The sequence below is a fragment of the Geotrypetes seraphini genome, chromosome 2 (genome assembly GCF_902459505.1).
Source record: "Geotrypetes seraphini chromosome 2, aGeoSer1.1, whole genome shotgun sequence".
Lineage (NCBI taxonomy): Eukaryota > Metazoa > Chordata > Amphibia > Gymnophiona > Dermophiidae > Geotrypetes > Geotrypetes seraphini.
Window position 1 is genome coordinate 344,653,651 of NC_047085.1, and position 24,999 is coordinate 344,678,649.

The 24,999-nt window shown below is 46.1% G+C and overlaps 1 protein-coding gene across 2 annotated transcripts in view; it reads left to right on the forward strand.

Annotated features, from left to right (window-relative positions):
- The window catches only part of CUL1 (cullin 1), a 275,377-nt gene that overhangs the window by 96,148 nt on the left and 154,230 nt on the right, over nucleotides 1-24,999 (forward strand). For both annotated transcript variants that reach the window (XM_033930314.1, XM_033930315.1), the window contains 2 exons: nucleotides 3,488-3,538; nucleotides 13,420-13,510. In XM_033930314.1, coding sequence (XP_033786205.1) covers nucleotides 3,488-3,538; nucleotides 13,420-13,510 — 142 coding nt within the window. The remainder of the gene's footprint in view (nucleotides 1-3,487; nucleotides 3,539-13,419; nucleotides 13,511-24,999) is intronic.

Genomic DNA, 24,999 nt, shown 5'->3' on the forward strand with positions numbered 1-24,999 from the left:
TGCTGTACCTTTTTGGTAGGTCACAATAGAGACCTAACCTTTGCCTTGATATACAGAGCACTGCACTCTCCAATGGTCTTCTTAGATGACCTACTATCTGATCATCACATACAACCAAGTCAACATACTAGAAGACAACTTCACAAGCTAGCCAAACAAGGCCGGATCATTGGCAGACTTCATCACTTCACTGTCAGACCTAAGCTTCCAGCAATAGTCTACTTACCGACTCACTCTGCCGGCCACATCCTAAACCTAATCTTTATCCAAAAAGACAGTCAACTCACCACACAAACCCCTGTCTGTACCACAAAAACCAGTACCCTGATCTGATGGTGCACCTCTTTCCTGAAAAGAGATCCCAATGTGTTCATCTCAACGATGCATTATCAACACCGAGACCGATCAAATACGGTGTTCTGTAGGGGGCTCTGCTATCCCTCCTATTAGTCAATCTCTGTCAGATTTGTCCTAGACATAGCCCTTAAATACGAAATACAGATCCACTCCTTCGTGGATGACATACAACTATATCACCCACTAGAAGAAATCCTAGGTGCAAAACTCCTAAGCTGCCTCTTGGAAATAAGAAACTGGACATCTGTCAACAAATTGCAATTAAATGCCTCCAAGATGAAATTCCTTTGGATCCACAAAGAATGCTGCAGCCGCCTCCAACCCTCACTATACTGGGACTCAACTGCCATCAAGGAGTATTCCTATCTTTTTCCAACCATCTCTCTCAGGTGGTATCCTCATCATTTTAACTCTGAAAAATGAGGATCTACTTTTCAGAATCTGATTTCACCCAACTACTCTATGCCTTAGTACTCTCTTGCATGGATTACTGCAATGTGTTATTCAACAGTCTAATGGTGAAATATTTACATCGTCTCCAATGTATATAAAACAAACTTCTAAAAAATCTCCATGCCTGTGACTCTGTCTCCCAGGCTTTAACATCGGCACACTAGCTGCCCGTGGCCTGATGCTAGCATTCAGATCATTGCACAACATGGCACCGAGCTATGTAACGGCTAAGCTCCCTTTATTCGTGCTGAACAGGCCCCTCCGCTCAGAGGATGAAATTTGCCTCAAAATGCCCCCTGGCTGTGCCTTACAACTAGAAACTGCGAAATGACGTGCATACTCGGACTTCATACTGAGCCACTGAAATCGACTGCCCCCGCAGATCAGATCCCATGAAGGCCTCCTTAGCTTTAGGAAAGCAATTAAAACATATCTCTTCATCTTAACTCCACTGACCATGATCAATGGATCACAAAGAAATGTAAATTGTATATTATGTATATTGGTATTATATCCCTAGTGCAGTGGTCTCAAACACGCAGCCCGGGGGCCACATGCGGCCCGCCAGGTACTATTTTGAGGCCCTCAGTATGTTTATCATAATCACAAAAGCAAAATAAAACAGTTTCTTGATCATATGTCTCTTTAGCTATAAATTATAATATTATTATTAAGACTTAGCCAAAAAGAAAGATTTATAAACTATAAAGAGTTTAACCTCATGCAAAATTGTAATTTCTTTAATAAGACATTAACTATTTTTTCTGAGGCCCTCCAAGTACCTACAAAACCAAATGTGGCCCTGCAAAGGGTTTGAGTTTGAGACCACTGCCCTAGTGTGTGTCAAGCTAGAATAATAACTTGTATTGAAAATCTTGTATTTGAAAAACTTGTATTGAAAACCTTGACAAACTGTGACCTATAAACCGTATATGAAGTATATTGGTATTGGACCTATTAGTATATAACAAGTTAGGATAAAAAAAACATTGTATCATAAACTGTACTGTAATTATGGCAAAGCATAACTGTTAACTGTCTTTTATGTATGTTCAACCTGTAAGCTGTTCTAAGCTCTTTGGGGACAACAGGATAGAAAATGAAATAAATAAGCGGTCTCTTTTACAAAGCCGCGTGGCAACAGCCCCCAGGCCCTTTAAATGTCTATGGGCTTCGGGACTGTTAGTGCAACTTTGTAAAAGAGGCCATAGGTGTCTGTTCCAAAGCTTTAGGCCTCTCCCTGGTGGGGAGGGGAAAGCCTGCCATTTTGAAGAGGTGGGCCTGCTGGCCGGAGGGAGCAAGAAAGTAAGGGCATAGTAAGTAAGGGCAGGGGATCATCAGAGGCATGGGGATGTGTAGGGGGATGCATGGTGGGAGGTAGTAGACATCTCTCCCGCTGCTTGCATTTCTTGGCGGTGCATTTCTTGGCGGTGGAAGGGAGTGGGCATATCTCCCGCTGCTGCGGTGGGGGGGGGTTTGGTCTGGTCACTTGACATCGGTAGTGAGAAGGAGTGGACATCTCTCCCGCTGCTGGGGGGGGGTCAGGGTGCGTTGCTTGGCGGCCAGTGAGAGTGGGCTTCTCTCCCACTGCCGTGGGGGTGGGAGGTTGTTTGACTTCAGTGGCTCAATTTTGGGTTTTTGTGGGGTGTCTGTTTGCGCATATGCCCATCGCGATCACCAGTGATGGGCACATGCAGATTTAGTGAACCTTTGCTACTCTCCGCTAACGCCATTTGCATGAGCTTTTTTTTTTTTTTTTTTTGAGAATGGCTTGCTTTTTAAAAAAAATCACTACAATAATGCATGTGACAGCGGCCCATCAGGTTTATAATGCAAATTTTTGAGAATCTAGCTCCAAGTCTTTTAGTTTCAGCTCTCACTATGACTTAATGTAATTTATCCTAGAGAAAGAAGATGTTAAGATTTTTTATTATTTCTGTTAGACATTATGATCTGTAGCATTATCATATATATGAGATATAGGATATAAAATGCACTTGGGGGCCTAGAAAATTTTGTCTTTTGAAGTATGGGGTGTGTATGTATACTAGCACATATTTACACCCTGCCAGCCATGGGCAGATACAGTATCTTACTGTTTGGATAACTGAGGCTGAAGAGCGAAGTGTGGTACTGGGGAAGGGTGTGGGAAGGGGAGAAAGAGAGAGAATGCGTGGACCAAATAAATATAAATGTGAAAGATGCTGCTTTTACTTTACCTTCATTTTTTTTTCCACGCATAGATTATTTTAGGTCTTTATTTCATTACAGTTATCTCTAGCCTAATGGTAAGTGTATATGTTTAAGCAAGAAACACATCTCCAGGAGATGCAGAAAGATGATTTGGCTCACCTTTGATATCCAGGTGTCTCTTGTATGTTCGAGAGGGAGAAGTTCTCTTCCCACTCATCACATTACTGAGAGGATGGTATTTCCAATAGAAGGCAGAGGCAATGGTAGTTCCCTCTACAGATTGAATAAATGCGTCAGAACTTTAATGAGCTTGATTAGGAATAAAGAAATACTTTAGGAGAAAATCTGCTTCTCTATTCCTTCCCCAAATGATAAAAGTTAGAAGATAATTGTTTCAGATAGCAAATGCATAATAAGCTTCAGCATCATTTGTCAACTGAAGTTATTTTGTGGTTCAATAAATGTTTTTATTTATTTGTTCTAGCTTGCCCTGGTGACTTGGAGGGACTGTTTATTCAGGCCATTAAACAAGCAGGTAGGTGTCTAATCCGTTCTCACTTGTTCTCTGTAATTTTTATTTAGCCTATCTGTAAGGTACAGTCATTGTTTACTACTGGAAAATTTTGGAGTGTCATTGTGGCATCCTGGTGAGGTGCATCACAAGAATCAGCAGCTTAAAACAGAATTTTTAACTCAACTTCTTCAAGCCAAGTATCCCCTAAGGGCTCCTTTTACAAAGGTGCACTAGCGGTTTTAGCCACTACCACCTCCTTTTAAGCAGGTGGTAGTTTTTCGGCTAGCGCATGCTAATTTTGTGTGTGCGCTAAAAACGCTAGCACACCTTCATAAAAGGAGCCCTAAGTCTTACAAATATCAACTGAGTACCTCCACCCAAGCTCCACCCCAGACCCGCTCAAGCTCCACCCCTGACTCCACTCACATAATAGTACTAATTGTAATGCAATTTCTTCCATTCATTTTTCATATACACACAATATAACCTTATTAATATATAATGGTAGCCACAAAATTTTTTTAAAAACCCACAAATCACACTGTACATAAGAACATAAGAATTAGCCTCCACTGGGTCAGACCAGAGGTCCATCCCGCCCAGCAGTCCTCTCCCGCGGCGGCCCTCCAGGCCCATCACCTGTGCAATGGTCCCTGACTATTCCTATCTCAACTCCTGTACGCAGAGAAAATGTTAATTATAATTTATATTTGGGTTTGGTTTTTATCAAAGAGGTCAAGCAGATGACTTTAAATATGCAATGTCACCTTAGTAACAACTATAGAAAAATAGACAAATAATAATGCCAAATTTAGACAGATATAAATTTTCAAAACGGACACATTTAGATCACTAAATTGAAAATAAAATCATTTGGTCATTTCATTAGTCTCTGGTTGCACTTCCTTCTGACTGTGCATCCAATATTTTTTCTTTCTGCCTCCTGCACGCTTCCTCTCCTCCGGACCTCATTTCCTACCCCAACCAACATCACTCTCTGTCCCATGAGTCCAACTTTTCTTCCTCTCTCCTTTATCCCTATTGGCAACATGTCTCCCTCTCTCTCTCACAATAGACTCTTGTATGTACATCTGTCTTTCTTTCAATAGACTCTTACATGTCAGTGGTCTCAAGCTCGTGACCTATTGTCTCAACACATTACATTTTGACAAGCTCTGCATTGGTGGATGAGCTCTTTCTTGCTTTCCAGGTTTTTTTTGTTCCACATACCTCCACATCAGAAGGTTCTGACCACGCACACGTCCTCCTACCCTTTGCTGGGTTTATCTGGACGCACTCAAAGTTGTTAGTCTACTAGAACCAATTTTTCTATTTATATCATTTGGAACTCAGAGTGATATATGATGCTTTCGTAACATTTCAGCACATTGTGACTTAACTACATTCTCCTAACCCCCCCCCCCCCCCCCCCCGGATGTTCAGGTTGCAATGCGTTACATAAACAAGAGAGGCCTAGAAAAATTGGAATTGGGCGATTGCCCGCAATATAATTTTGAAAGCAGTATACATTTGAGAGAAGCAGTATTCTCTCGCAGAAAGATTCAGCAGGTTTCTTCAGCCATATGAGTGGACGCTCAACTCTACAGTTCTGCATCACATATTCTCTCTTTGGGGGACTCCTCAGATAGACCTATTTGCGTGTCCCCCCCCATCACAATTTGCCTCAATTTTGCTCTAGGCAGTATTCTCCCCAACGCCTGAAATCTGATGCGTTTCTTCTGGATTGGACATGCAAGTTTCTTTATGCGTTTCCTCCAGTCCCTCTCATCTTGTCAAGCTCAATCAAGAATTGGCCATCTGATTCTGTTGGTCCTCAGTGGCCCAGACATCCTTGATTCTCCCTTGTACCTCAGCTCAGTATCAAGGAACCAATGCCTCTTCAGACTTTTCCATCTCTTCTAATGCAGTCACGAATCTCTCCTGCTTTTCAATCTACAGGCTTTACACCTGATAGCTTTGTACCTCTCAGGTTTGACATGGACTGAGTTTTATCTTTTTCATCCTGTCAGACATATTTTAGAAGTGTCATGAAGACAGTCTACACAGCAGTGTTAGCAGCGGAAATGGACACAGTGTACTTTTCATCGTCATGATGCTATATACACCTCTATATCTGCAGTGTTGGATTTCTTCTACATTTATCCAATTTAGGCCTCAAGACCACTTCGATTCGAGTTCATCTCAGTGTTATCAGTGCTTTTCACAGCCCAGCTGATTGTAAACAGCTAACTTTTCATCCTGTTCTGTCCAGATTCATTAGCAGACCTTACCAGTTGGACTTTACAGTCTATGACCTTGAAATATCAAAGAAGAGACAAGTTAATTTAATCATGTATTTGTAATAGGTATAATTAATGGGCAGACTGGATGGACCATTCAGGTCTTTTATCTGCCATCATTTACTACGTTACTAAATCGCCTCTCAAACCACCTCTAGTAGTTTGGAATATCAATATTGTTCTCTCTAGATCAGTGGTTCCCAACCCTGTCCTGGAGGACCACCAGGCCAATCGGGTTTTCAGGCTAGCCCTAATGAATTTGCATGGAGCAGATTTGCATGCCTCTCACTTCCATTATATGCATATCTCTCTCATGCATATTCATTAGGGCTAACCGGAAAACCCGATTGACCTGGTGGTCCTCCAGGACAGGGTTGGGAACCACTGCTCTAGACTTATGAAGTCTTCTTTTGAACCAGTGTCTTATCTGAAATACCTCACTTGGGCAATGGTATTTTCTCATCTCTCTTACTTTTGTTCGAAGAATGAATGAACTTCAAGCACTGGTGGCGGATCCACCATTCACAGTGTTATATATCATGACAAAGTTGTGCTTCGCACCCATTTCAAGTTCCTTCCAGAAGTACTCACGGATTCCATCTAAATCGATCTATCGTACTTCTAGTGTTCTCTCCTAAGACTCATTCCCCTTCTAGAGAAATGACTCTTCATACTCTCTTTTCAAACGAGCCTGGGCTTCCTTCTTAAAGAGCATTCAGCTGTATAAATCATCTCTACTTTTCGACTCCTTTGATCCTAATAAGTTGGACCGTCCTGTATCTAAGAGAACTATATCTACAGGGTTAACGGTTTGTATAATTTTGTCTTATGCTCAGGCTGGGCTGCAACTGGGAGTTGTGTCACAGCCCATAAGATCTGAGCTATGGCAGCTTCTCTTGCTTTCCTACGCTCAACTCCTGTTGATGAAATATGTAAAGCTGCTACTTGGTCCTCAGTTCATGCATTCACATCTCACTACTGTCTGGAATCCAATTCCAGATGGGAGGGTCACTTTGGCCAAGCAGTATTATAAAATTAATTTTCTTAATAGCCAACACTCCCTCCATCCCATTCTAGTAAGCTAGGGAGTCCCACATGTGAGAATATGCTGCCTGCTTATCCTGAGATATAAAGCACAGTTATTTACCGTAACAGGTGTTATCCAGGGAGAGAGGCAGATCTTCTCACCACCTACCTCCCTGGGTTGGCTTCTTAGCTTGCTTACGGAACTGAGGAGCCGCGAGCCTGCATCAGGCGGAAAGGCACTCGCACATGCGCGGTGCGGGCAGTTCGCAAACTTTTTAAGTTCTTAAACTGGTGATGCACTTTTAAAGTTGTCTGTACCGGGACTCCGTGGATGACGTCACCCACATGCGAGAATATCTGCCTGCTGTCCCTGGATAAAACCTGTTACGGTAAGTAACTGTGCTTTTTGGATAGCTGTTCCCATGCTTGACTCCATCAGATGGCATCACCCACATGTGAGGATATGTATTCTGCTGTCCTTGGAAAACATCTGCTACTGGTATCTTTGTTTATCCCAGGACAAGCAGGCAGCTATTCTTGACTGATGGGTGACGGCACCGACGGAGCCCCGGTACGGACAATTTTAGAGTGATCTCACTCTAAGAACTTTTAGAAAGTTCTAGCTCGGCCGCACCGCGCACGCGCGAGTGCCTTCCCGCCCGACAGAGGCGCGCGGTCCCTCAGTTTCTTAGTTTCCGCGGAGCTAAGAAGACGCGTTTTCAACGGCTGTTGAAATTTTTTCTTAACTTGCCTTCCCGCTCGCGTAAACGTTTGATTTCTTTAACCTTTCTTTTATTTTGAAAAAAAAAAAAAAAAAACAACAATCTTACATTTTTTTCTTCAATTTCGGTTTTTCCCCGGCGGGGCCTTCTGCCACCATCGAAGCCTCGGCCTTCGATTTGGCGGAAGCCGTTTTCCCTTTCATGCCCCCTCAACCGGGTTTTAAAAAGTGCCAGCGGTGTGCTAGGCCTATATCTCTCACGGACCCACACAACTGGTGCTTGCAGTGTTTGGGTCCTGAGCATCAGGCCTCTTCTTGCACCCGCTGTGCTACTTTAAAGAAAAGAACTTTAAAAAATCGCTTAATTCAACAGCGTTTGTTATTCGGTGCCGAGATGTCCGACCCCGTTCCTTCGACTCCGGCTTCGGCACCGCTTCAGTCGGCACCCTCGTCTTCGACGCCGCGTGATTCCACACCGGCATCCCAACAGTCAGGTAAGCCGGCTAAGAAGCCTTCCCCGCTGGAACGTCTTCCGGCCTCGAGTGCAGTGAGCCCAGTCCTGCCGCCGGTTAGACGCCAGCGGAAGCGCTCCGCCCCTATTGAGGTGAGTCCCTCGACATCGGGCTCCTCATCTCCGGGGCGTAGAGCGGCACCGCAGGTACCGCAGAAGAAAAAAGCGGTACCGGTGCCATCCCTCGATGACCGCATTACGGCCATCCTTCATGTGCAGCTTAAGGAGCAATTAGAACGACTCCTTCCTGCTATAATGACACCGAACCTTCCGGTGCCAGTCCGCACCGAGCCATCGGTACCGGTTGTACATCAACCCGTGTCGGTACCGGTTGTCGAACCTGTCTTACCTGCTTCTACTGTCTCGGTACCGCTTCACCTAACTTCATCGGTATCGATGCCAGTCCTTGCACCGGAGCCGACAGCTCACCATCAATCGGTACAGACTTCGGCACCGGTGCGACCGATAACATCGCCTGACTCGGTATCGATGAGGTCGGGTAAGTCGGTACGCAAAACCCGACACATGCAAACATCGACACCTGAGTCTCGGGACCATTCTTCCCATGTCAGAGACCCTGATCTGTGGGGGGACTCAGAGGAACCCTTTCTTTCTGAAGGAGAATGTTCCTCAGAGGAGGAGGATTCGGCTCTCCCTGACCCATCCTCCAAACAGACCACTTCCTCTTTCTCCAATTTCTTGAAAGAGATGTGTGAGTCTTTGTCCATTCCTTTGGAGGCTGAATCCAAAAAGTCTAAAGCTTTTTTGGATGCCCTTGATTTTGATCAGCCTCCAAAGGAATTTTTGAAGCTTCCCCTTCATGACATCTTGAGGGAAACTTTCTATAAAAATTTAGAGACTCCTTTAACTGTTCCAGGGGCCCCACGTAAACTGGATTCTCTATACAAGGTAATTCCCATTCCTGGGTTCGACAAGCCTCAACTTCCACACGAATCCTTATTTGTCGAATCCACCCTTAAAAAGACTTCAGGAGCCAGTGTGTATGCATCTGTCCCTCCTGGCAGAGAAGGAAGGGCCATGGATAAATTCGGTAAGAGGCTCTACCAAAACGCTATGTTAGCAAATAGAGCTAGTAATTATGCTTTTCATTTTTCTTTTTATTTAAAGCATCTCCTTACCACCATGGCTTCCTTCGAGAAGTATCTTCCTTCAAGAAAACATCCATCTTTTCACTCCTGCTTGTCGTCTCTATTCCAACTTCGTAAGTTTATGGTTAGGTCCATATATGACACCTTTGAACTTACATCCAGAGCGACAGCTATGTCGGTGGCTATGCGCCGTTTGGCCTGGCTTCGGGTATCCGAGCTTGATGTTAACCATCAAGATCGGTTAGCCAACGCCCCATGCCTAGGGGATGAGCTCTTTGGGGATTCCATGGACTCTACCACCCAAAAGCTCTCGGCTCATGAGACGCGCTGGGATACCCTGCTCAAGAATAAAAAGAAGCCTCCTCCACCAAGACCATACAGGCAGCAATCGGCTTATCAACGCCGTTTCACAGCCCGTCCATTGCCTACCACTGCTCAACAACCTCGACGTCAGAGGCAACAGCAACGTCAGCCTCCCCGACAGCAGCAACAGCAGCAACCTGCGAAACAACCTCCTCAGCAGAAGTCACAGCCCTTTTGACTTCATTCTCCGCAGTATAGCCAGTATCCCTGTTCCTGTTCTCCTGCCTCAACCAATAGGAGGTCGACTTTCTCTGTTCTTCAGCCGGTGGGAAGTAATCACTTCGGACCAATGGGTCCTCAACATCATCCGCCACGGCTACTCTCTCAACTTTCAGACTCTCCCACCTCAAAGCCTGCCAAAAGAGTCTGCTTTGAACAGTCCTCAATCAGCCCTCCTTATTCAGGAGGTCCGATCCCTCCTCCTTCTGAACGCTATAGAGGAAGTTCCTCTAGATCAAAAGGGGCAGGGATTCTACTCCCGTTACTTTCTAGTTCCCAAAAAGACAGGAGATCTCAGACCCATCCTGGACCTTCGCGATCTCAACATTCATCTAGTAAAAGAAAAATTCAAGATGCTTTCTTTAGCCATACTTTATCCCCTTCTAAATCAAAACGACTGGCTATGCTCCCTCGATCTCAAAGAGGCTTACACTCACATACCGATCAATGTAACCTCAAGACCATATCTCCGATTCATGATCAATCATTGTCATTACCAGTACAAGGTGCTGCCCTTCGGTCTTGCCTCATCTCCAAGGGTATTCACCAAATGTCTCATTGTGGTGGCGGCTTTTCTGCGCTCTCACCACCTGCAGGTATTTCCTTACCTGGACGATTGGTTGATCAAAGACACTTCTGCCCAAGCGGTCCTTCTGGCCACCAACCAAACCATCCAGTTTCTGCAACTTCTGGGATTCGAGATCAATCTACCCAAATCTCATATCATTCCCACTCAGAGACTTCAATTCATTGGAGCGATCCTAGACACACTCCTCATGAGAGCTTTCCTGCCATCCAATCGGCTTCAGACCCTTCAGTCTCTATGTCACCAGGTACTTCCTCTGCCGTCCATCTCAGCAAGACAAATGATGGTGCTCTTGGGACACATGGCATCCACAGTTCATGTCACACCTCATGCCCGTCTTCACCTGCGCACTCCTCAATGGACCCTTGCGACCCAGTGGTCCCAAGCGTCGGACTCTTGCTCACGACACATATCTGTGACATCATCTCTTCGTCAGTCTCTGCAATGGTGGTTGGTATCCTCAAATCTATCCAGAGGTCTTCTGTTCCATCAGCCTCCTCATCAACTAGTCATCACCACCGACGCCTCTCTGTACGCATGGGGAGCTCACTTGAACGAGTTCCAGACTCAGGGTCTTTGGTCAGCCCAGGAAAAGAAGCATCAAATCAATTTCCTGGAACTCAGAGCGATGTTTTACGCCCTCAAGGCCTTTCAACACCTTCTCTTTCCTCAGGTCCTTCTGTTGTGCACAGACAATCAGGTTGCGATGTACTACATCAACAAACAGGGTGGGACAGGCTCTCGCCTTTTATGCCAGGAAGCCCAGAAGATCTGGAATTGGGCCATAGACCATCATCTCTTCCTGAAAGCTATTTACATTCAGGGGAAACAGAATTCATTAGCGGACAAACTCAGCAGAATTCTCCAGCCTCACGAGTGGACACTCGACCCTGTAACTCTACAGTCTATCTTCACTCAATGGGGCACTCCTCAGATAGACCTCTTTGCAGCTCCTCACAATCACCAGCTGCCCCGTTTCTGCTCAAGACTTTACTCTCCACACCGTCTCACAGCAGATGCTTTTCTCCTCGACTGGTCGAATCTGTTCCTGTACGCCTTCCCTCCTCTACCTCTCATGTTGAGAACCTTGTTCAAGCTCAAGAGGGAACGAGCCACCATGATTCTGATTGCTCCGAGGTGGCCCAGGCAACATTGGTTCTCCCTTCTACTTCAACTCAGTTCCAGGGAACCTTTTCTTCTTCCTCTGTTTCCTTCTCTGCTTACGCAACAGCAGGGAACTCTTCTGCATCCCAACCTCCAGTCTCTACACCTGATGGCTTGGTATCTCTCGGGCTGAACTCGACTGATACTCTTTTGTCTCAGCCCGTTCGTTCCATTCTGGATGCCTCCAGGAAACCAGCCACTCTACAATGTTACCATCAAAAGTGGACGAGGTTTTCTTCCTGGTGTCTTCTTCATCATCTTGATCCCACTTCCCTAGCGGTGGAGACGTTGTTGGATTATCTTCTTTCTTTGTCTGATTCTGGCCTGAAGTCCTCTTCCATCAGGGTCCACCTCAGTGCCATTGCAGCTTTTCATGAGCCAGTCCATGGAAAACTTCTTTCAGCTCATCCCCTGGTATCCAGGTTCATGCGTGGGCTTTTCAATGTGAAACCACCTCTTAAAGCCCCTCCGGTTATCTGGGATCTCAATGTGGTTCTTTCCGCTTTAATGAAACCTCCATTTGAACCTTTAGCTACCTCTCCTTTCAAATTTCTCACTTGGAAGGTACTTTTTCTTATTGCCATTACCTCTGCCAGGAGGGTCAGTGAGCTTCATGCACTGGTTGCAGATCCACCTTTTACGGTTTTTCACCATGACAAGGTGGTTCTGCGTACACATCCAAAGTTTCTCCCCAAGGTTGTTTCTGAATTTCATCTCAACCAATCCATTGTTTTACCTGTTTTCTTTCCAAAACCTCATTCTCATTCTGGGGAACAAGCTCTGCATACTTTGGATTGTAAAAGGGCTCTTGCTTACTATCTGGAGCGTACGAAACCCCACAGATCAGTTCCCCAACTCTTTCTGTCCTTTGATCCGAATAAATTGGGACGTCCTGTTTCTAAACGTACGTTGTCTAATTGGCTTGCAGCGTGCATTTCATTCTGTTATGCTCAGACCGGACTGACACTGGAAGGTTCTGTCACAGCCCATAAAGTCAGAGCAATGGCAGCATCTGTAGCTTTCCTCCGTTCCACTCCTATTGAGGAAATCTGCAAGGCTGCTACTTGGTCCTCAGTTCACACTTTTACATCTCATTATTGTCTGGATACATTCTCCAGAAGGGATGGTCACTTCGGCCAATCTGTTTTGCAAAATTTGTTTTCCTAATGGCCAACCTTCCCTCCATCCCTCTTTTTGTTAGCTTGGAGGTCACCCATCAGTCAAGAATAGCTGCCTGCTTGTCCTGGGATAAAGCACAGTTACTTACCGTAACAGGTGTTATCCAGGGACAGCAGGCAGATATTCTTGCGTCCCACCCACCTCCCCGGGTTGGCTTCTTAGCTGGCTTATACTAACTGAGGGACCGCGCGCCTCTGTCGGGCGGGAAGGCACTCGCGCGTGCGCGGTGCGGCCGAGCTAGAACTTTCTAAAAGTTCTTAGAGTGAGATCACTCTAAAATTGTCCGTACCGGGGCTCCGTCGGTGCCGTCACCCATCAGTCAAGAATATCTGCCTGCTGTCCCTGGATAACACCTGTTACGGTAAGTAACTGTGCTTTTCTGCTGTCCACAGGGAATACTGGCTTTTGTTAAGTAATTTTATTTTTCTTCTGTTTCTTCTCCCTGATTTCAACTGAAGCTATAAGGGAACCTATTCCTCTGGTACTTACCTGAATCATCAGTGGTCCTCTGCCCTTGTTGAGGCTTGCTTCAGTAATGTAATTTTGTGTTTAAAAAGAAAAAAAAAGTAAGACTGCGTACTGGTGGTGACTTATTTTAACCCTGCATTAACTGAGTCCTTTGCAGTCAGATATTACAATTATTTGAACCTGAAGTATTTAAGCAGCAGTAATTTTTGCAAGAATGAACTGGTTTAAGTTATTTTATCATAACTTGTCCCAAAAGGTAACGAATGCTGTCTTGAAACTGATTGAAAAGGAAAGAAATGGTGAAACCATCAACACAAGGCTGATCAGTGGCGTTGTACAATCCTACGGTAATTTTTACTTAACCTGTATTGCCTAATTTAATGTGCTTCAGTGCAAAATAAGTTTGTTCTTCTCCCTTCAGTAGTGAGGCTTTATCTTGAACATAATGCATTTAACTGCAATCTCCACTTATTGATAATTTCTAACATTCTCTGTCTACAGGGAGTCTTCATAGTGTTTATTGTTCAAGATTGCCAACATGTTTAAATCTACTACACTGAGCTCAGAGAAAAATAATCTTAGTTCTCCTCTTCACCATTCTGTATATAATTGATTTCCCTATTTAGAAAAATGGTTTGGTAGCAGTACGTCATGCAAGGGTTGTCCAGAAAAATCTAAAGTTGGAAAAACTGTGCAAATTGAAGTTTTTCTCATGAATTTGATTGTGGTTGATCAGAAAATAATTTAAAAAAAAATTTTAAGTCCATCCTGGAGTCTCTCAAAGCCACTGATTACATAAAACTCCATTTTTCTTAAAATTTGCTATTTTTGTTTAATGGAGCAAATTTCTTAGTATTATACCTATAACTTTATGTTTTCACACTTACCAATGATACATTGATAAAAAGACATTTTATGTGTTGTAACCACAAAAGAATAGAAAAACATTCTCCTGTCATCAAATAATGATAAAAATATGTTTTATGCAAAAAATGTAGCAATATTTAATTAAATGCACTTTATTATGGAAAATAGCAGAAATTTAACATACTTCACTAATAGCTAAACATGTATACTTTGGTGTAGTCATCTACCAATGACATTCCAAACGTGTGAGGCCTTGTTGCAAGGAGTTGAACAGCATCACAACATCTGACTAGCTCAGTAAGACATTGAATGCTTGAGTCCTGGACCTACTGGGCCACCGCGTGAGCGGACTGCTGGGCACAATGGACCTAGGGTCTGACCCAGCAGAGGCATTTCTTATGTTCTTATGAGTATTTGGAACGCCATTGTTAGATGACTACACCAAAGTGTACGTGTTTAGCTATTATCGAAGTATGTTAAATTTCTGTTATTTTCCACAATAAAGTGCCGATATTGAAGGTTTATTTAATAAAATACTGCTAGAGTTTTTGCATAAAATGTCTTTTTATCATTATTTGATGACAGGAAAATGTTTTCCTATTTTTTTCATGGTTGTACCACTGTATTTGTGGGGTTCTATGGACTCCAACCTCCACTTGTTATAAGCATTGGAAATTTTAGTGTTAATTCTGTATTGATTTATTGTTCTTTTTCAATAAAACAGACAATGTAAAATGTCTTTTTATCAGATGTATCATTGCTGAGTGTGAAAACATAAGTTATAGCTATAATACAAAATACTTTCTCCATTAAGCAAAAATAATAGCAAATTTTAAGAAAAAATAGAACTTTATGTAATCAGTGGCTTTGAAGGACCCCATGGGCTTTAAATTATTATTATTTTTTTAAATTTTCTGATCAAGCACAATCAAATTCATGGGAAAGACTTTGCACAATTTTTTCAATTTTGTTTTACTAGACAACCCTAGTGTCACGCCCATGACACATCTCCACTTATAAAGTGCTGAATGGACCATAGCTTCCCAGTGGTGTCAAGCTAAGGGGAATCCAATGGATGTTATATCTTGTCACCCCAGAGTTAGCAGAATTGCTTCTCTGTTGGACAGTTTGGAGCAATTTGACTTTGGAACTTTCATTCCAAATTCCTCCTCTTCACAAAACCTGAGATGTGATGCTCACGTAGATAGGCTTCACACCCAGACCCACTGGATGGCTCAGAAGACTCTGCTGTACATCAGTCTCCTGGAATTACAGGTAGTTTGGAATGCTCTAAAGCAGGGGTGTCCAACCTGCGGCCAGAGGGCCGCATGCGGCCCCATGAAGTATTTTGTGCTGCTACAGTCAAGGGCAATGCAGTGTATTCCTCTGCTGCCCCCGGGTGTTTACCGTCTTGCCAGCTCCCTCCTCTGTCTTGCTGCAGCGTTTGCGCGTTTGTGCAGCCTCAGAAAATTTTTTTTCGGCCAATGTGGCCCAGGGAAGCCAAAAGGTTGGACACCCCTGCTCTAAAGGCTTTCAGAGAGTAGCTGTTACACAAAATTATTCTAGTCCAAACAGACTATCAGGTTGCCTTGTTCTGTGTTAATAAGCAGAGCAGTATGGGATCCTACCTCTTGTGTCAGGAAGCAGTCTCAGTGTGGCAGTATCCACTTGAAATTTTTCTCCTCTACTTGAAATCAGCCTCCATTGAGGAGATTTATGGGTTGGCAACATGATCTTCACACACAGCGGCACATAGTAAGGGGGGGGGGGGCGGTCTGCCCATGGTACTGACTTGGTGAAGGCATAGACATCGTCCTCCTCTCCGCCCCTTCCTGCTCCTACCCCACCCCCCACTGCTGTGTATACATGCTGCTTCCCTTCCTCTGTACCTTTGTAACATTACTGGCACGAGCAGCAACCCCCCCAACCTGCTGTCATGCCAGCATTAGCTTTTCCTCTGACTTCACTTCTTGGTCCCGCACCTAGGAAGTGACATCGGAGAAAGAGCTGACGGTGCGACAGCAGCTTGGGGGATGCTGTTCATGCCAGGAATGTTACAGAGGTACAGGGGAAGGGAAGCGGCGTGCATGCAGCAGGAGGGGGGGCACGGGGAAGGGACTTGTGGAGGCAGGGGAGGGGCACCACTGTCCCGGGTGCCTCTCACCCTCGCTACACCACTGCTCACACTTTTACATCTCGCTACTGCCTTGAGCAGGATTCCCAATGTGAGCACAGATGGTCAGACCTACAGAATTTTGAGTCTAAAATCCAGCTCAACCCTCCTAAGCTCATTCACATCTGTTCCCGGTTGCCCTTTAACAATGGAATTTTTATGCTTAGTATTGTTGTTTCTGGTTGGCCTTTCATGTTACAAGTTCTTATTGACCTCTCTTTGTTTTTGGCGAGTCTGGTAGTTGGGGATTCCCATCTATGGTTAAGTCCTGTTTGTCTTTCGTTAAAGCGAAGTTATCCCAGGACAAGCAGGCAGGTATTCTCACTAGTGGGTGATGTCATCCGACAGAGCCCCGATACGGACGTCTCACAAGCATGTCTTGCTTGAAGAAACTCAGAAGTTTTGAGATGCCCGCACCGCGCATGCGCCAGTGCCTTCCCGCCCGATGGTCCAGGCGTGTCTCCTCAGTTCTTTTCTTTCCGCGGAGCTGAGAAGTCTTTCTTCGTTCCTGCGCTGATTGAACTCCCGTTCTTTTGCCTTCCATAGCCGTGATTTTGAGTTTCTTTTACTCTTTTCGTGTGTTTATTTCTTTTATTTCATTAAAAAAAAAAATTAATAAATTTCTTCCGGCGACTCGGCCGGGTAGGCTGCGTGGCTCAGGCCCCGCTCCTTCGATCTCGCGGCGGAGCTTTTTCGGCCTATGACCCGGCCAATCACCGGTTTAAAAAAGTGTAGCAAGTGCCAGCGTGCGATTTCGCTGACGGACCCGCATCGACGCTGCCTGCAGTGTCTTGGTCCGGAACATTTCCCGAAATCATGCCGGCCTTGTTCCACACTCACAGCGAGGGCGTTTAAGCGTCGCTGTTTTTTGTGGGAGTCGATGTTCAAGATGGAAGCTGTGCAAGAACCTTCAGCTTCGACCTCGGCTGGTGCTTCACCCTCCCATGCGAAGCCCGCCGCCGCTCCTGCTGCTCCGGGTCTCCTGAAACCGGCTTCATTTGTCCCGGTTGCGACCCCGTCTTCGGCGCCGGTGCCTTCCGTCTCTCAGGCTCAGGTACTGCCTTCTACAATTCCACCAGTGGTTATCAAGGTGCCGAAAGCTTCGAAGCAAAAGCACTCGGCCACGAAGGAGCGCGAAGACCGTGCTGGAGGACCCCCTTTCGGTGCGGATCCCTCCATATCGGCTTCGTTGCGGTCCCTTTTGGAAGCTCAATTTGTCGAGCTCATGCAAACCATGGGACCCAGGTTGATTGCCACCATCCAGGGTGACCTCCCGGTTCTGATCCCGGGGGCGGACCGCCCCCTCCTCCTCCTCCTCGCCGGTCGACCTCGCTGCTTGGCGAGGAGGAGCGACGTATGGTGGCCGGTCCCTCGAGGTGGGCCTCCTTCAGTGATATGCCCCCTATAGAGTCCATCACACCTCCGTTCGAAGAGGCCTGGCATACCTCTTCGGGTAATCGAAGCCCTGGGCATTGCAAATCGCAGGAAGAGTTCTTCCGCACTCCCTATCAGGCCTGGGCTGCGTCTCGAGAGGCGTCGAATCTCCCGCCTCTTCGCTCCACGGCCTCGAGTCCCATTTGCTCACTGGAGGCGTCGGGGGACCATGCTAAGCATCGTCATTCTAGATCCCCCTCCAGGCACCGGGAGGTGCATCGTTCCAGGCATTCCTCGAGGCACTCCTCGAGGCACTCGGAGGTTTCCCGCAGAAGAAGCAGCCACGTTTGGAGTACTCTTCATCGGACATGTCTCCTCCGCAGGGACCTGAGTATGAGGAACCATCCACCTCTTATTCTCCTTGTCGCTCCCAGGTCTCTTTGGATCCCGAGGCCTCGACTTCGTCCAGTCCTTCTCGGAGGCCGGTGCTGGCGGACCAATTGTCTTTTTCCTCCTTCCTCCGGCAAATGGCGGATGACCTGGACATTACTTTGGACACCGGTTCGCAGTACTCCAAGGAATACCTCGACACCATGCATTTGCCGCATCCTCCTGCGGAGTCTCTTCGCCTACCTCTCCACAAACTTCTCGACCAGACGTTTATGAGATGTTTTGAGACCCCATACTCCATTCCTGCGGTCCCCAGCAAGTTAGATGCCCGATACCGCACGGTCCATCAGAAGGGGTTCGAGGGCCCTCAACTTTCCCATCAATCCCTGCTGGTCGAATCGTTCCTCAAGCGGTCTCATCCGTCCCAGGTGTACGCCTCGGTGCCGGACCATGGACAAATTTGGCAGGCGGATATACCAGAACTCGATGATGGCTTCCAGAGTTCTTAATTATATGTTTCATTTTGCTTCTTATTTGGAGTTCTTCCTGCCTGTGCTTCGAAAGTTCACTCCTTACATTGAATCTCAGGCTCGCTTCGAATTTGAAGAAGTTGTTGCTTCGCTGTCCCAGCTGCGCCTTCAACTGATGCAGTCCTCCTATGATGCCTACGAGCTCTTGGCTCGAGCTGCTGCCTGCTCCGTGGCCATGCGTCGTCTGGCCTGGCTTCGCACCATTGACATGGACCCGAACCTCCAGGACAGGCTGGCCAATGTTCCTTGTGCGGGATCAGATTTATTTGACGAGTCTATCGAGACTGTGATGAAGAAGCTCTCTTACCATGAGAAGTCTTTTCAGTCTATTCTTCGGCCTAAGCTTAAGCCTCAACAGTCTCGACCTGCCAGACCGCCCTTGATCTATCAGAGGCGTTAAACTCCGAGGCAAGCTCCAGCTGCCAGGCAGCCTGCAAAACGACAGCCTCCACAAAAGGCTCCGCAGAAGCCTCAACCGTCTAATGTCCCTAAGGCTACTCAGCCTTTTTGACTCTCTCTTAGGTAGCATAACCAACCTTGTTCTGCCATCCCCTGTTTTCCCCATTGGGGGTCGCCTCCATCATTTTTTCCATCGATGGACGGCTATTACCACCGACCTCTGGGTCCTTTCCATCATCAAGGAAGGGTACTCTCTGCAATTCCATCGGTTCCCCCCGCACCACCCTCCAAGAGAGTATTCTTCAAACTTGACTCAGACCGCCCTTCTTCTTCAGGAAGCTCAAGCCTTGCTCCGGCTTCGTGCCATCGAGCCGGTCCCTGTGGACCAGGACAACCGGGGGTTTTACTCCCGGTACTTCCTTGTCCCGAAGAAGACGGGCGACCTGCGACCCATTCTGGACCTCAGGGTCCTCAACAAGTTCTTGGTCAAAGAGAGATTTTGCATGCTGACCCTAGCTTCTCTCTATCCCCTCCTCGAGCAGAACGACTGGTTATGCTCTCTAGATCTCAAGGAGGCCTACACTCACATTCCCATTCATCCAGCCTCTCGCAAGTTCCTCAGATTTCGGGTGGGACATCTACATCTGCAGTACCGAGTGCTTCTGTTCGGCCTGTCCTCGTCTCCCAGAGTCTTCACGAAGTGTCTGGTGGTGGTGGCCGCTGCACTCCGGACCAGGGGTCTTCAGGTATTTCCCTACCTCGACGACTGGCTCATCAAGGCCCCCTCGGCTCCAGAGGTCATCTCGGCGACCCTGGCCACTATTTACTTCCTGCAGAGTTTGGGCTTCGAGATCAACTTCCCCAAATCTCATCTGCAGCCTACCCAGTCTCTCCCGTTCATCGGGGCGGTCCTGGACACCATTCGACTCAGAGCATTCCTTCCTCCTCAGCGCATGGATGCTCTTCTTCATCTCTGCCAGTCTGTGTCTTCTCGCCAGTCCATCTCAGCAAGACACATGATGGTCCTCCTGGGCCACATGGCCTCTACAGTTCATGTGACGCCTTTTGCCAGACTCCATTTCAGAATTCCTCAGTGGACCCTGGTTCTCAATGGACTCAGGTGTCAGACCCGTTGACTTGACACATCATAGTCACGCCTGCTCTTCGGCAGTCTCTACTTTGGTGGATGACTTCTTCGAATCTATCCAGAGGTTTGCTGTTTCACACTCCTCCCCACCAGAAGGTTCTCACAACCGATTCATCGACCTATGCCTGGGGAGCTCATCTGGATGGTCTTCGCACTCAGGGATTCTGGAACCGTGCGGACCGACTCCAACAAATCAATCTTCTGGAGCTCAGAGCCATCTTCAATGCTCTGCAGGCTTTTCAACATTTGCTTCACGACATGGTGGTCCTCATTTGCACAGACAATCAGGTCGCCATGTATTATATCAACAAGCAGGGGGGCACGGGCTCGGCCTCCTTCTGCCAGGAAGCTCTCAGAGTCTGGGATTGGGCGGTCTGCCACAATGCCTTCCTCAAAGCTGTCTACATTCAGGGGAAGGACAATGTCTTGGCAGACAACCTAAGTCGTCTTCTCCAACCTCACGAATGGACACTCCATTCCGAGCCCCTTCATCAGATCTTTGTACATTGGGGGACGCCTCAGATAGACCTCTTTGCGGCTCCCCACAACTTCAAACTGCCTCAGTTTTGCTCCAGGATCTACACTCCTCATCGCCTCGAGGCAGATGCTTTTCTGCTGGATTGGGGGAATCGCTTTCTGTATGCGTTTCCTCTATTTCTTCTCATTCAAAAGACTCTGGTCAAGCTGAAATCCGACCATGCCACCATGATTCTGATAGCTCCTCGGTTCTCCCTTCTACTTCAACTCAGCAGCAGGGAGACCTTCCTTCTTCCAGTGTTTCCTTCACTGCTTACTCAGCATCAGGGATCTCTACTTCATCCCAACCTGCAGTCTCTCCACCTGACAGCTTGGTTCCTCTCAACGTAACTCCTCACCAGTTTTCCCAGGCGGTGAGGGATGTCTTGGAGGCTTCCAGGAAGCCTGCTACTCGACAATGCTACTCCCAAAAATGGACTAGATTTTCTTCCTGGTGTGTTTCCAATTCTAAGGAGCCTCAGCGAGCCTCCCTATCCTCTGTATTGGACTATCTTCTACACCTGTCTCAGTCTGGTCTCAAGTCTACGGCTATACGAGTCCACCTGAGTGCTATTGCGGCTTTCCATCAGCCTCTACAAGGGAAACCTATCTCTGCTCATCCTGTGGTTTCCAGGTTTATGAAAGGACTTTTCCATGTCAATCCTCCTCTCAAACCTCCTCCAGTGGTTTGGGATCTCAATGTTGTCCTTTCTCAGCTTATGAAACCTCCTTTTGAGCCTCTCAACAAGGCTCCACTCAAGTTTCTCACTTGGAAAGTGGTTTTTCTCGTGGCCCTAACGTCTGCTCGCAGGTTCAGTGAGCTGCAGGCCTTAGTCGCGGATCCACCTTTCACAGTATTCCATCATGACAAGGTTGTCCTCCGCACTCATCCGAAATTCCTGCCTAAAGTGGTCTCTGAATTTCATCTCAACCAATCTATTGTTCTTCCAGTGTTTTTTCCAAAGCCTCATTCTCATCCTGGAGAATCAGTTCTTCATACTTTGGACTGTAAACGTGCTTTGGCTTTTTACCTGGATCGCACCAAACCACACAGAACTGCTCCTCAACTTTTCGTCTCCTTTGACCCAAACAAGTTGGGACGCCCTGTATCGAAGCGCACCTTCTCCAACTGGATGGCGGCTTGTATCTCTTTCTGCTATGCCCAGGCTGGATTACCCCTTCCCTGTAAGGTCACAGCCCATAAGGTCAGAGGAATGGCAGCCTCTGTCGCCTTCCTCAGATCGACACCGATTGAGGAAATTGTAAGGCTGCCACTTGGTCCTCGGTTCATACATTCACCTCTCATTATTGTCTGGATACTTTCTCCAGAAGGGATGGACAGTTTGGCCAAACAGTGTTACAAAATTTATTCTCCTAAGTTGCCAACTCTCCCACCATCCCATTGAGGTTAGCTTGGAGGTCACCCACTAGTGAGAATACCTGCCTGCTTGTCCTGGGATAAAGCAATGTTACTTACCGTAACAGTTGTTATCCAGGGACAGCAGGCAGCTATTCTCACGTCCCACCCACCTCTCTGCTAGCTACCTGAACTGAGGAGACACGCCCGGATCATCGGGCGGGAAGGCACTGGCGCATGCGCGGTGCGGGCATCTCAAAACTTCTGAGTTTCTTCAAGCAAGACATGCTTGTGAGATGTCCGTATCGAGGCTCTGTCGGATGGCATCACCCACTAGTGAGAATAGCTGCCTGCTGTCCCTGGATAACAACTGTTACGGTAAGTAACATTGCTTTATTCACCTACAGCAGGTGTTCTCAGATTAATTCATCCTTCCCACCTCCCCTAGGAGTTAGTTTATGCTTTTTATTCAACTGTGAGTCCCACACGAGTTAGGGAGGTGGGCAGGCATGCACAGTCAGGCCTGCCAAAAGCTTCTAGAAGATTTAGAATACTGGGTAGCATCCACACCAGGGATCAGTAGGTGACATCACCTATCTATGGTAATTTGTGACCTGTCTTCTGTGAACATTTCTACAGATGAATAACTTTGTTTTAATGAAAATTCCACTAAAGGGTAGTACAATAGGTATGTAAAATGCATGCAAAAAACAAATCCTTAACTGCTCCTGACTTCATCAAAACACCTTTTTTATGTTGCTTTTTGCTTTTTGAGAGGAAGGGAGTAGGGTGGTTTTTTAAAATTTTTTATATGCTCTATAATGCTGAATCTTTACTCCAACTCGGGACAAGAATCAAATTTGTATTGATCATTGTAAAGCTACCTACTAATTTTAATTGTAAACTGCCTAGAAACTATGTATAGGCGATTTAACAATTTTTAAGTAAACTTGCACAAGAGTAAATTCTTACACGTCCCTTCCAGATTCCATACACTAGATGTTCAACCCCAACCCACAATCCAGGAGTTGCAGAAATCCAACACTTTTCTGAGTATATGTTCCATCCCCTTAGCTTGAGAGCTTGCAACCATATCCAGTTACAGTTTCTGCAAGCAATCCATGCAGAAGTAAAGGATGCCAGCCTGTCGGGTTGGGGTGCTCACTGTAGGGACCGTTTACATTCAGGGGCAGTTGACTCCCCATCAGAAATGTTGGTCTATCAATCGTCTGGAGCTCAGGGCAATTCGGCTGGCATTCCTCGCTTTTTCTCCCTGCTCCTGATCCTGTGTTTCCTTGTAGGTGTCTTTTCTTTTTTTATTCCTTCTTCAATCTCAGTTCTTTATCTGAACATTCCCTTCCTCAATCTCTCCAAATGCAGTTCTCTTGCCCTCTAAGCCCCTGCTGTGCATGTCGCTCCTGATCCCCTTTCACTGACCCTTGCGACTGCATAATTTTTGTTATGCTGGCTGGGTTTCCATGGCAACCCTGCTCGCTAATGCCCTGAACTCTCGCTTACAGTGATTGTGGTCTCCTTGCCACCTTGGGGGTCTGTGAGTGTGGGGCCGTTTTCTTATTTCCTCGTGGGAAGCTGTTCGCGAGCAATGCCCAATATTCTGTTGTCGACCGTTACAATTGGGGCCTTTGGAGCCATGATTCCCTTAGTTCTGGCCGAAGTTATTTTTAAGTTCTAAGCCGCGGCAGCGGCTTCTCTCACGATCCCTTCCTGCGTCGGAAGCCTTCTCCGACGCAGGCGCGGCCGCGGCTTAGAACTTAAAAATAACTTCGGTCAGAACATTACCTTGGGTTTCGCGAGTGTTGTACAATTTTTCCTGGTCTCTGATCAGGTCCTGTTTGGTCTGCCACTGCCTGGAAGAGCTGAAGAGCAGGGAGGCCCGTGTACAGATTCTCTGCCGGCCACTGTCACAGCTAGGCATGCATGCGCACTCCTGCGGCCACAGACCTATGGATCACGGAAGCACGCAGTTAAGAGTGCACATGCACGGCTAAGGTTTTATTATATAGGATACTGCGTAGCACCTAGGTTTTTGAGGTGGTTTATAGTTAAAATCATATTAAAAACAGCAGTTAAACATCTCATCTACTCAAACATTCCATTGCCTTCTACCACTCACTACCAGAACATCAATTTATACACAACAATCACAATATTTTGAAAAATGCAAGTCTTCAATATCTTACAAAAAACAATGGACTAAGTTGAATGCTGAATTTGAGCTTCCATGCTTTGCAAAGATTTACAGATTTAATTAACAAAGAGTTAAAAAAGTAAATATTATTGATTTAAATCTATTTTGGTTCTTCCTTTAATCAGAATAACAAATATGTTCATTTATATCTATCTTAACTATCTATCAGGATTAAGTGACTTGCCCAGGTTCTCAAGAGATTTGAACTCACAAACCGGCTGTAGCTCTAACCACTGTACCACACACAGTTGTTTTTACTTTGGCTAGCTCCAGCTTCTGTTTAGTTGAGAGATTATAATTCATTTTTAGATGCCTTCAGGATTGCAAATAACTATCTAAAAAAATATTTTTGTAAATCTAACAATAAACAAATTCTGAGACACGATTTTTTCTTTGGCGTCCAGTCACTGTAATTGCTTTAGAACCAGGTTGTCCAGTGTCAGTCCTCGAGGGCTGCAGTCCAGTTGAGTTTTCAGGATTTCCCCAATAAATTTGCATGAGAGCTATTTGCATGCAGTGCTTCCATTATATGCAAATAGATCACATTCATATTTATTTGGAAAATCCTGAAAACCCAACCTGGCGATGGCCGAGGTTGGACATCCCTGCTGTAGAATAAAATAACAAAAGACCACAAACAGAAAATGAGAGAGCGCATTTAAAGATTATACATGACTCCCTTAACAACAAGAAAAAGAAACCTGGCATGCAAAGCAATCCTCTTCCTGCCCCTGAAATTTTTTTTTTTTAACCACCAGATTCTCTTAACCACATTTAGGGCTCCTTTTACCAAGCCGTGCTAACGATTCCAGTGTGGCAAATGCAGTGAAGCCCATTCAATTCCTTTAAGCTTCATCACATTTGCCACACCAGA